Genomic DNA, 13,482 nt, shown 5'->3' with positions numbered 1-13,482 from the left:
AGCAGTGCCGCACCTCCCATGAGGCGACCTGAAGCGAGCGCTTCAGGCGGCACTATGCCAGGGCCTCAGGGAGGGCGGCATTTTTGCTAACCTAAGCCAGTCCAGGACAAGCTGTCCTGGACTGGCTTATCACTGAGCGATGGTTTGGGGAGGCCACTGGAGCAGCACTGCTCCAGCAGCCTCCCCTCACGCTCAGGCAGAGAGCAGGCAGTCTCCGGGACTACTCTCTGCCGGTGAACGGGGCTAAGCCCCGCCCCTTCACTCAAACACGCCCCCGATCCGCCGGCCACGCCCCCGATCCGCCTGGGCACGCCCCCGATCCGCCCCCTCCTCCCGGCGGGGGGGGGGCGGCTTTCTGCAGTTAGCCTCGGGCGGCGAAAGGAGCAGGCTCACCCCTGCAAAGGAGGTGGCTGACGTAGGAGTGGAGGGGAAGTATAAATGCATGGATATCTTTACTGTACTACCTGCATACATTTTTTTTTTTTTCATTTTGGACTATCCCTTTAAAGAGGACCTTTCACAATGCTATATACCACTGCAAAGCTGACATTTTGCAAATTCAGCACACTGTCAGTTTTGCAGTATCTGCCTCAGAGATATCTATGCATTGACAGAGGGGAGGACCTTACATCATCATCATTGGGCAGTGAGGTACCATATCCCCACCTACCCAACGGTACATTTCTATAGTCTTGTGCTATCAGGGGGCGGTCATCCACGTCCAGTGATGACACTAAGATATAAGACAGTGCAGAGATTTAGAGGTAGCCTTAACAGCACCAATATCTCTGCAACCAGGGTGTATCATGGTAAAACTGACAGTGTGCTGAATACCACCTACCCAAATAGTTCTCCCCCCAAACAGTAGTTCCTCCCACAGGTAATAGTCCTCCCCTTTATATGGGGGGGTAGATATTACTCGGAGGCACTATTGCCTTTGTAGGAGGGGACTGTTAACTGGGGGCACTATTACAGTAACAGTGTCCCCCACAGGTATTAACACCCCATACACACTGGTAATAGTCACCCCCACACATAAATAGTAGTATTATATTTGTGGGAGGGGATAATTACTATTAGGGTCTGTTCACACAGAGTTTTTTGCAGGTAGATTTTGACGCGGAATCCGCCTCAAAATCTACCTGAAAAAACGCCTCCCATTCATTTCAATGGGAATCACAAACAGTTTTTTCCTCTAGCGACATGACGTATCTTCAGGCGGATTCCGCCTGGAAAAACCCATTGAAGTCAATGGGAGGCGGAAAAATGAGATGCAGTTTTTGCTGTGGTTTTTGCAAAAACCGCGTCAAAAACCGCAAGCGTTTTTTTAAAGAGAAGCTTCCAGGTCCATACACTGTGATGGAGCAAAAAAAAAAAAAGCGATGAAAAATCCATCATAAAAAAACGACAATAAACGCATCCTGTAAAAAAGCATCAAAAAAACGTTTCCTAGTTCCTGAAGCAGATTTTTTCAGCTTGCGAAAAACTCTGTGTGAACATACCCTTACAGTAATATTCCCCCCATAAATAAGTAATACTATTTCTAATGTGTGGGGTCGCACTGTCACTGTAATAGTGTCCCCCCACAAAGAATAACCCTCCCCCGCATACCTTCGGTACCGGAGGTCCCCTGCACTAACTGTATAGTTATCCTGTACCTTCTGACAATTGATGTAGTACCCAGAAGCTGCTCTGATACAACGCCTGTGTATTCCTCCTATTCTCCTCCCAGGTCGCCTGTCTACTGTATAGTACCATAGGACCCGGGACAAGAATAGTAGGTTCAGACAGGCTATGTACAAGAGTGGCTTCTGGGCACCTCATTGGTCATTAGAAGGTACGATGGCCTGTAGCCTGTAAACAAGGATTTCCATTTACTTCCTCATAAGCCAAGCATGTTAGTTAGGCAAGATCTGTTTTTCAAGCATATGTTGCAGAAACAGCCCCATTCATATGTACAGAAAATCTATTACTTATCTTGTCCCCTTCTAAGAGTACCAACTGCTTATGATGTAGAAAGGTCGCAGACCACAGACCACCAGTTTAATGGTTATCCCTGCACGCCATAACTATACCACTGCTCAATAAGCGTAAAAAAATCTTTTCTTTCTGCACTTCTGCCCCCTGACCTATAAAGTAATTGTCCTCCTTGGAAAAGTATGATGCAGAAGCTATAGGTATCTCAGGGGCAGTCCTTGGGAAACCAGTTCATTTAAGCTAGGTTCACAGCTGTGTTTGGGTTTTCGTTCTTTGGGTCTGCTTGGGGACCCAAAAACAGAAACCCAATCCGCTTACAAAGCGCTGCTTGCAGGACTTTTCTCTCCACAATTTTAAAGCGCATTCGGGGACAGAATCCCTGAACGGAGACCGGGTGCAGGTGTGAAACTAGTTTTACTTTGCCGGTGTCACAGTTAGTCAAGTTATTCAGGTTCAAAGCATTTTTCTTTTTGTAATGCAGCCCAGTGTAGTTAATATTTAGGGAGATCAGGATAAGTACAGTGTTGGGAGTTGTGCTCTTCTAGGAGACATTAGCAGGGGAAATTTCTAGATATACAGCAATAGTCTTGGAGGCTGCTGAGTAAGTGCAGAGCTCATCTCAGCTCAGCTCTGCTGCTCAGCGGAAACAGTGCTAGTTTCACCCAAGCAGGTTTCCCTTGGGTGCCTTGTGGTCTCATCCGTTCTCTGCACTACTGACTCCTTCCTTTACCAGCATATGTTTGCAGAAGGTGCAAGTTAACACATAATAGACTCTGCTTTTCTTTTTTTTAAAATTTTGCAAAAGTCTTTTCATGTACAGACCTTGTCTTCTCAGTTCAGACTGCAGAATGTTTCTTGAAGGAGCTAGAAAATCTAGAAATCCGGTGACAGTAATCTCTGGATTTATAGATACATATTTAATATAAGACATTGTCTTATTTTCGGGGAAACAGGGTAGGAGATAGAACAAGTGACATTACTTACTCAGTGTCGGCAGGACAATTGTTCAGCTAATTGCACTTTGCTGATAAAGCCAAGTCTGTTATCTCTTTTTTTTCTTCTGCTATTCAATATACAAGGAAAATACTTGCCATTCCACAGCTAAAATGCAGCTTTACCGAACCTATTTTTTTCCAAAATATGTGGACTTTGCTGTTATTGTAAAATGTAGCATTTTCTGCTAGTTTACCACAGCAGCTAAAAGCACTAAGTTTCCCCTTTTGGTCGGAGGTTGAGTCCCTTACAGATGATTTGTTTATCCGTGGGGTCCCGCTTGATCCCCTCATATACCTCCTGAACCTCCCAAATGTACATCTTGGCAAACAGTCTTCCAAATTGTTCCTCCTTCTACGGTATGCATATGCACCACTGTCCCAGGGTGACCGCTGTATGGTCCCCATCGCTGGAATGATCTAGTGCTATTTGCCTTGTTAATTTTTACCATATGTTCCTGTTTTTTCTCTATGTTTGCCCCTTGTTTCTGTGATGTTTTGTAAAATTTAAAACACCTTCAATAAAAATTACAGTTAAAAAAAAAAAGCACTAAGTTTCTGTTATGTGGGATCCTAGCCAAGGCCTCAAAGTAGTGAGATACTGAAAAAAGCCTGATGCAGAACAAAACACATTTTTCATTGCATTTTCGTAGAGTTTTCCTGTAAAGATCCATTCACCATCAAGTAAGGGTCCAAGCTGATCATATCCAGTATTTACAGTATTTTTCAGAAAAAAAGATGCGTCTGACTACAAGATGCACAAGATGAATTAGGATAAAATATTTTCTTATGAGCCATTATACTGTGGGTAGAGGCACTAAGGAGCATTATACTGTGGGTGGGGACACTAGGGAGCACCACAGGGTGGTTGGGGGCACTGAGGAGCACTATACTGTGGGAGACAATAGTACCCCTACACAGTATAATGCCCCATTATTATGCCTCCTCACAGTATACGCCTTAATCCCCCACACACAATATAATTACCCATTGATGCCCCCACACATAATATTAACAGTGGCGAGGAGGAACATTCATCTTCTGTCCGCTGTCCCCAAGCCCTGATTACACAAAGCAGCAGTAGGGATTGGTAATCGTCCCTGCTGCCTGCACAAGAGCCCTAACATATGAAGGCAGCAGGCATGATTACCGATCCCTGCTGCCACTAGTACAAGGGATCAGTGTTGGAGAATAGGGACAGTGGGCAGAGATGAAGGTTTCTCAAGAATGTTGTCGTAAGGAAAGAGTCATTCAGAAGGCAGGGGTCAAGATGGCTGGTGGCTGCGATCTGGGTCTGCTAGTTGAGTATGCCTGCTATATAGCCTTGGGGAAAGAAGAAAAAATGGGGAAATGATTGAAACCTTTAAGTAAGTTAAAAGTATAAATAAGGTTCACAAGGACAGTGTTTTCACTAACAAATAAGTAAATGCAAGAAAATGGGGTCCCAATCTGAAATGAGTTGGGGGAGATTATAAGCAATGTAAGAAAATATTATTATACTGACACAATAGCTGAGGCTTGGGAGAGGGGCCACACGGTGGCTCAGTGGTTAGCACTGCAGCCTTGCAGCACTGGAGTCCTGGTGTTCAAATCCCGCCATGGGCAAAAAACCATCTGCAAGGAGTTTGTATGTTCTTCCCGTGTTTGCTTGGATTTCCATCCCATATTCCAAAAAAAAGACATACTGATAGGGAAAAATGTACATTGTGAGCTCTATGTGGGGCTCACAATCTACAAAAAAAAAAAAATAGCTGAGGCTTGGGACAAACTTCCAGCAGATGTGATTGGTAAATCTAAAGTGAATTTTAAGTAATTGTTCTTTCAGTTTTCTTCATGAATCAATCATTTAGGTGACTGTAATATGTACTGGGAAGCTGGAAAAAATTTCAGACTGGGATGGAATTAGAAACAAAGGGATTTTATTGTTACAGTGTTCATCATGAGTGTGCTGGTGTGAATACAGAAGCTAATCTTTATGTTATTTGTGGGGTCCATCATATATGTCATTGCTCCATTCCCATGCCCAACATCTTTAATTGTAAGCAGAGTTGTGAACCACTTAAAATCCACTGACCTTTTTCTAACGCTTCAATCTGCTCCTGAGTGAATGAGGTTCGATTACGCTGAAGTTTGCGTTTCAGTTGCAATCGGATCTGAGAGTCATCCAGGTCATCATTTACTGCTGTTGCTTGATGTTCTGAATCTAGACTGCTGTCCAGCTGCTGACAACTGTCTGTGGGTGCAAGACATATACAAAGACTGAGTCACATATGTGGCTGGCCAGTGACCTCGGAAAGCACTAGTGAAGGATGTCTAAGGATACTGAGAGTTAGAAGACACCCCATTCACACACACACAGTCACACCGTTTTATTAGCATTTTTCTGCTGCAGTTCTGCAGGGAAGCCTATGGAAAAAAATGCAAAAGGAAATTCCCTAACTAGAGCAAGCTGTATTTGGATTAAAATGTTATGGTCCCCAAATAAAATCTCTTTATATGTCAGCTGTTCAATAGTGTCATAGACTTTAACCCATTTCTGACATCTGTAATAGTATTGCAGATGTTGAGTCTTTAACTTCAGTGCCTGCTCAGAAGCTCATTGCTGGCATAGATTTACAACATCATTTGGCATAACTGATAATAAATCTGTTGCCAACAATTTATTTTGCAACCGGCATTTTAGATGTCACAAATCAGAGGTTTGTAACTTTTTTACACCAGAAAACTGGCGTGAAATAAAAATAAAGCTGGCTCAATTTTCTTGAAAACTCAATTCTAGCAGTAAATGCCAGATTATAATATGCCAATTTTTATTAAAACTGCGGGGTTAGGCCCCATTCACACGGGGTGCAGTATGGCATACTTTGGTCCTGATTCTGACACAGGAAGAATTCCGACAGTCGCGGCTTCACGCTCCGGAGTAGGCCCAAATGAATGGGCCTAGTCTAGAGGGTGCTGTCACGAGGCGGACGCTGGGGCTGAATCAGCAACATGCCGCTCACTGAAAAAAGTAAGCTAGCGGTCTACATAGACCTCTATTGTGAGGGGGTGGATTATGATGTGAATTATTTGCCAAAATCCACCCCCTCTTGCCCCGTGTGAATGAGCCATTACATGGTAAAAGCTTGTACTGAAATAACTATCATGAATTCTCATTGAAATCAAGTGCTAAAAGGTGATAAAATAAATGTATGAGTGCTCCCTAAACCAGGGCAGAACCATGGCCTAGTGGTTAGTACTCTTCCTTGCAATACTACGGTTGTGCGTTTCAATCCAACCAACAACTTCATGAAGTTTAAGAATCTTGTATGGTAAGAAGTAAATATGTGTTAGGTCGAATAGCCTTATTATTGATCTGATCAAAAAGGTAAAGACTATAAATGATAATTAAAGTGTACAATTATAAAACAACTTTTCATAAATGAATAGTAATACAAGTATTAATAATGTGAAACTTTGTAATATTTATAATTAAATCAGTTTCCTTCTTCCCTCATTAGGCCGCTCTCCTCGTTCCTTATCTCCTTTCAGTCTGTTTATGTAGAATCTATATATGTAGCAAGTTCACACACAGAACTCTATAGAGAGAGGAGGTGGAGGAGAAAGCTGTTAACTGATTTACTGCCTCATTCTGTGCTCTTATCTAGAAGCATAGTAGTGTTAAAAAAGATTCCTGATCCACTATTACCGTTTTGGAAAACACAGCATGTGTAACGTATCTGCCTGTTCGGGTCACTGCGCCATCCTCTGCTCGCATGCTGTGGTGCAGGAGGTGTGTGCAGTTTAATTCCTTGCTTAGAGTTTTTGGTTGCACTGTGTGAACATGGCTCTATTTCTGTAATTGAATTTCCACCACACCCATCTCCTGCACCTTGGTTGCCTTTGTTCATGAAATGGTTAATTCTAGTCTTGCCCTGTGATTGACAGCCTGCCTTCCTATCAGGTTCAGGGCGGGTTCTTCCTCCCTATTTATTCTTGGCTCACATTCACATTGGTGCTTGCTATTGCATTGTGCGTGCTGGCTTTTCTCTCACCGTTTATGCTTGTATTCTGATTCTTGACCTTTGGCTTTCCCTATTGACTATTCTTTTGGATTTCGATTTTGTCACTGCATCGCTCGACTGTTACCGATCCCTGGCTAGCTGACCTCCCTTGTTGTTGTTTGTCTTGTCCGCATTTTGTGTGTCACATAGTTAGGAAGGGTTTTGTCGTCCAGTTGTTGCCTATTACATAGGATAGGACTGGCAAGCAGGTAGGGACAGTGGGTGGGTTCCAGACCAGGGCTCACTGTCTCTTGTGCCCCTTCCTCCAGGATTCATCAGCAGCTACTGGGAAATTGTCATCCTAGCAATTCCCTAACAGCATGTCAATTATACCTACGGAAATACCGGCAGTTTCACTATAGGTGTAATGCAAGATGAAACTCCGCAGAGGAAACCTCTGCAGAGTTTCTGTAAAAAGCACTCTGGGAAAAACTGCAATGCGTTTCCACTGTGCTTTTCTTTGCTGCAGCCCGCTACATTGGGCCTTAGCCTTAGGCTTAGTTCACACGGAGGGCGGTGGGGCAGATTTTGGCACCGAGAGTAACACTGGGAGCCACGTCACTCTCGGGTCAAAACCCGCCTGCCATGACTGTCGCAGTCGCTGCTTCCCTCTCCAGAGTTGGCTCAAATGAATGTAAATTCCAAAGTGGAAATCCAGCAGACTAAGAATTTCTTTAAAAATTTCTTCTTTATTCAAATCCAAAACATCATAAAAGTTACATCTGATGGTATAACGTTGGTAAATGTTCAGCAGATTAACAACTGACGCGTTTCAGGAGTGATCCTCCCTTAGTCATAGTCAAATTCTTACTAGATCTTACCCTTGTATGTATGACCCAAGACTAGTGTTTACACAGCTGTATAAAATAATTGATTACAAATAATCACATGACCCTCAGCCCACAAACAAACACGATGAACACATAAAACATTGGTTAAAAGAAATAGAAAAAAAACATCACTGCTGAACAATTATTACATATATATATCGCTATCAAATGACTGATTTATACCTTAGAAGATTCATTGGAAACAAAAGAAACAAAATATAATCGCACAAATATGTATACTGTGACCATTATACAAACAGGAGCAACTCCCATCTAATGATGAACAAAAACAGAACTCAATTCAGAGACATCAAGGTGTATAGTCTTTCATGGTTAACCTTAATAGCTTGTTCACTGCGTTTTCTCCCAATTTAACTATCATGTATTCAGGTATACTCACAGGAAACAACATAACCAAATTGGTATATAATTGTCAAAATCTGATGTAATTTCACCTCACCAAATACTAGTAAAATATGGTAACATAGCCTTATAAAGTATTAAATGTATAACTTCTCAAGTATGTAGCTATTTATTTACTGAAAAAACTATCCAGAATATGCAATGTCGACCCATCAGGCTAGAACTAGCTGTATTCACCAAGGTTCCACGGGCCACCAGTGTATGAAAAAACTCACAGAGAAAAATACCATGGGGAACCACAACTAGGACTACTGAATGGGCTGACTCCGGAGGTTGCTGCTACCAGGCGGACACCGTGGCTCAACGAGCTGCAGAATCCGCCTGAAGGAAGGGCAACTCGCTTCAACATGCCGCTAGCAGAAAAAAGAATGCTAGCGGTCTCCATAGAGAGGGGGCGGATTATGATGTGGATTACGTCCCATAATCCGCCTCCTTTGTGCCTATGTGAATGGGCCCTTAGGGTGAGGACCCATGTTGCGGAAAAGTTGTATTTTTGTTGTAGATTTTGCTGCGTTTTTTGAGCCACAGCCAAGGATGACTTCAACATGTATGGGAAGTATACAGGAAGCTCTTATACATCATCTTTCTGGTAAATTCAGTCCAAGCTTTGGCTCAAAAAACTGCAAAATCTGCAATAAGAAATCAGCTTTTCCACAATATGGTGCCTTAACTTAAAGAGAATATGTTGGCAGGCTTTTGGGTGTTAAACTGATTCCTTGTTGCTGAAGTGCTTGTAAAAACCTGTTGAAATTCCTAATTTTACTAGAAGGGAGAATAAGAAGTTGTAGAATCACTATGTATTTTTCACCAATAGTCAACTGGGAGGTACTGCAGTAGAGATGGATATGCGCGTATCACATTGAAAGCAATAGGGAAAAAAGCCTCCCATTGATTTCAATGGGTAGCGCTCGTATGCCAGCGCCCATTCAGGTCAATGAGAGCTGTTTTACGTGCTCATTCTGAAATCTTTTACGTTCAGAATGAGTGGAGTGTATACTCCATGTGAAGGCTCCCTTACAATAGGGATTTACAGACACATCCCTAATTCTATAACATGGCATCCAAACTACCATGCTACCGTGCTGGTGATTTGAAGTGGCAGAGGTACTTTTAGGAATGAAGCCTTGGATACTTCGGCATCCCCTGTAACTACACCCTTGAAGTGAGATAGTGTGATATTGCTGTAGAATCCTTTATTAAGGGCCAATGATAAGTCTCCAGTAGGGCGATTTAACACATTGCCAGTTGACTAGTAAATAAAAATAATTTACTTGCCTGATCTAACTGAAATGGAACAAAACACAGAATAACTAATGCACTTTTGTATCCACAATGCAAATCACGTCTCATTGTCGAAGGCATAAAACATCCAGCCTTGGGCTCAGCTATAGACACCAACAGAATGATACAAGCTGTGCTACTTGAACAGAACAGGTTGTTATAACCCGGAGCAGCCGACCCTCACGGCAGTAGCATGCTGGAATCACTAGACTAAAGCACAAGCCTACAGGCAGGAGTAGCCACTGGATGTCGTACATGTTACTATGGTTATCAAGGGCTGCAGGGTATTAAATGCCTCAAACATGAGTGTCATGTCGGACACAAATTTCTTTGGGCGCAAGTCGCTCACCAACACAAGATGCTATAAGCTGCAGTCATTTCTGGTGTTAAAACCAGTCAATCACCAGTGACAGCTGCTGACCACATAGCGCTGCAGAACCCCTAGTGACCTGGATGGGATTTAACTATTCACGCATGGGTGGAGTCACCCGACTGTCAAAGTCAATATCAACCTTTGTGTACTGACTCCAGAATAAACCATGCACACATTACAAGTATCTAGAACTACGTTAGGATTAATAGAACTAAATGGGACTTTGGAGAAAAATATAGAGAATGCCATTATTTCTATACAGGCCAACATTACCATATAGCCAGTATATCTACAGTCCTATGAAAAAGTTTGGGCACCCCTATTAATCTTAATCATTTTTAGTTCTAAATATTTTGGTGTTTGCAACAGCCATTTCAGTTTGATATATCTAATAACTGATGGACACAGTAATATTTCAGGATTGGAATGAGGTTTATTGTACTAACAGAAAATGTGCAATATGCATTAAACCGAAATTTGACCAGTGCAAAAGTATGGGCACCTCAGCAGAAAAGTGACATTAATATTTAGTAGATCCTCCTTTTGCAAAGATAACAGCCTCTAGTCGCTTCCTGTAGCTTTTAATCAGTTCCTGGATCCTGGATGAAGGTATTTTGGACCATTCCTCTTTACAAAACAATTCAAGTTCAGTTAAGTTAGATGGTCGCCGAGCATGGATAGCCCACTTCAAATCATCCCACAGATGTTCAATGATATTCAGGTCTGGGGACTGGGATGGCCATTCCAGAACATTGTAATTGTTCCTCTGCATGAATGCCTGAGTCGATTTGGAGCGGTGTTTTGGATCATTGCCTTGCTGAAATATCCATCCCCGGCGTAACTTCAACTTTGTCACTGATTCTTGAACATTATTCTCAAGAATCTGCTGATACTGAGTGGAATTCATGCGGCCCTCAACTTTAACAAGATTCCCGATGCCGGCATTGGACACAGAGCCCCAAAGCATGATGGAACCTCCACCAAATTTTACAGTGGGTAGCAAGTGTTTTTCTTGGAATGCTCTTTTTTTTGGACGCCATGCATAACGCCTTTTTGTATGACCAAACAACTCAATCTTTGTCTCATCAGTCCACAGGACCTTCTTCCAAAATGAAGCTGGCTTGTCCAAATGTGCTTTTGCATACCTCAGGCGACTCTGTTTGTGGCGTGCTTGCAGAAACGGCTTCTTTCTCATCACTCTCCCATACAGCTTCTCCTTATGCAAAGTGCGCTGTATTGTTGACTGATGCACAGTGACACCATCTGCAGCAAGATGATGCTGCAGCTCTTTGGAGGTGGTCTGTGGATTGTCCTTGACTCTTCTCACCATTCTTCTTCTCTGCCTTTCTGATATTTTTCTTGGCCTGCCACTTCTGGGCTTAACAAGAACTGTCCCTGTGGTCTTCCATTTCCTTACTATGTTCCTCACAGTGGAAACTGACAGGTTAAATCTCTGAGACAACTTTTTGTATCCTTCCCCTGAACAACTATGTTGAACAATCTTTGTTTTCAGATCATTTGAGAGCGGGCTGTCCATGCACGGCGACCATCAAACTTAACTGAACTTGAATTGTTTTGTAAAGAGGAATGGACCAAAATACCTTCATCCAGGAACTGATTAAAAGCTACAGGAAGCGACTAGAGGCTGTTATCTTTGCAACAGGAGGATCTACTAAATATTAATGTCACTTTTCTGTTGAGGTGCCCATACTTTCGCACCAGTCAAATTTCGGCTTAATGCATATTGCACATTTTCTGTTAGTACAATAAACCTCATTTCAATCCTGTAATATGACTGTGTCCATCAGTTATTAGATATATCAAACTGAAATGGCTGTTGCAAACACCAAAATATTTAGAACTAAAAATGATTAAGATTAATAGGGGTGCCCAAACTTTTTCATAGGACTGTATATGTGCAGTCTCACATTACCACAGGGTTGCTTGCTATAGAGGGCAGCAAACAGAGGCACTGTCTCCCTGTTTACATCTTGGGAGACAGATTTGCATATTCTTCCCATGTTTCTTTGCAGTGGAGCAACTATGGCTATAAGTCTCCACACACCTGAGAAGGTGGTCTCTCCCTAAGGAGTGACGTTATCCCCACAATCTGGTCTCACAGCCTCTCACTTAGACCAAATAAGTTCTCTCTGTGCTGCGCTGATGACGTCCAAAGAGACAGAAACGGTGCCGTCTGTAGCTGAGAAACTGATTTGGTTATAACCTCGCATCATGCAGCAAAGGCTTCTGGGAAGTCGGGCATGTTGTTCAGGGTTGCTTGCTATAGAGGGCAGCAAACAGAGGCACTGTCTCCCTGTTTACATCTTGGGAGACAGATTTGCATATTCTTCCCATTACCACAGTGAAGTGATTCTATATAGACTGACACTGCAACATAGGCAGTAATATCTCTACTGTATATATAGTCTCACATAGCAGTATTATCTCTCTATATAGTCTAATGTTACCACATAGCAATATGAACCATATATATAGTCTCACATAGCAGTATTAATCATATATATAGTCTCACATAGCAGTATTAATCATATATATAGTCTCACATAGCAGTATTAATCATATATATAGTCTCACATTATAGTCTCACATCACAGAGTAGTATTAGCTATATATATATATATTGTCAGGGTCTGGGGTTGCTAGGTGGGGTGGCATAGACACACAAGTCCAGTTTCTTTAGTCCAAACAAATGTAGAGTTTATTTTCACTCAAAACAAAACGGTGCAGCAACGAAAGGAAACAATACAAAAATAAATACCTGCCCGGCTAGGCTCTAACTAAACATAGAATAGGTTACCTCACCTAGAATAACAGAAATCAAAAGCCAGTTGAATCATTCAGGACACAGCTCCAAAAAACGACCTCTCTGTTTGGCACTCCAGCTGACAGAGCTGACAGAGAGGTCATATTTTTGGAGCTGTGTCCTGAATGATTCTACTGGGGGTTTTTTTTGGATTTCTGCTCCCCATAGAAATGAATGGGCTGCTTCTTTCACTGCGAGCAGTCCCATTGAAGTGGGAAATGGGAAGTGCCGGCGTATACGGCAAGCTCTGCTCATGCCGAGCCGTACACGCCGGCACTTCCCATTCACTTCAATGGGACTGCTCGTGGTGAAAGAAGCAGCCCATTCATTTCTATGGGGAGCGCTCGTATGCCGGCTCCCATAGAAATGAATGGAGCTGCTTTATACGTCGCTTATTCTGAACGTGTTTTACGTTCAGAATAAGCTGCCGTAAACGTAGTGTGAATGCACCCTTACAGTGGATGTCAAGAAAGAGTTAATGGTTGTAGTATAAAGATGTGGTTCCTCGGCTCAGTTAGGGCCCATTCACGTGGAGTAAAAGCATGTGTATTTTGGCAAAATACACGTGTAAAAATAAGACTCCCATTGACTTCAATGACATTTTTTTACTTGTGTAAAAAAAACACGTCAAAATACACGTGTAAAATGTCATTGAAGTCAATGGGAGTCTTATTTTTACACATGTATTTTTTACACGTGCATTTTGCCAAAATACATGCGTGTTTACTCCATGTGAACG

At 42.4% G+C, this 13,482-nt stretch overlaps 1 protein-coding gene across 2 annotated transcripts in view; it reads right to left on the bottom strand.

The window, feature by feature from the left end:
- Positions 1-13,482, bottom strand: part of LOC142210859 (paired box protein Pax-6-like) — a 72,658-nt gene that overhangs the window by 28,573 nt on the left and 30,603 nt on the right. For both annotated transcript variants that reach the window (XM_075280326.1, XM_075280325.1), the window contains one exon: positions 5,044-5,202. In XM_075280326.1, the coding sequence (XP_075136427.1) occupies positions 5,044-5,202 (159 nt within the window). The remainder of the gene's footprint in view (positions 1-5,043; positions 5,203-13,482) is intronic.

The sequence above is a fragment of the Leptodactylus fuscus genome, chromosome 6 (assembly GCF_031893055.1).
Source record: "Leptodactylus fuscus isolate aLepFus1 chromosome 6, aLepFus1.hap2, whole genome shotgun sequence".
NCBI lineage: Eukaryota > Metazoa > Chordata > Amphibia > Anura > Leptodactylidae > Leptodactylus > Leptodactylus fuscus.
Note: the sequence above shows the minus strand (reverse complement) of the source record. Positions and strands in the feature narration are given on the sequence as shown.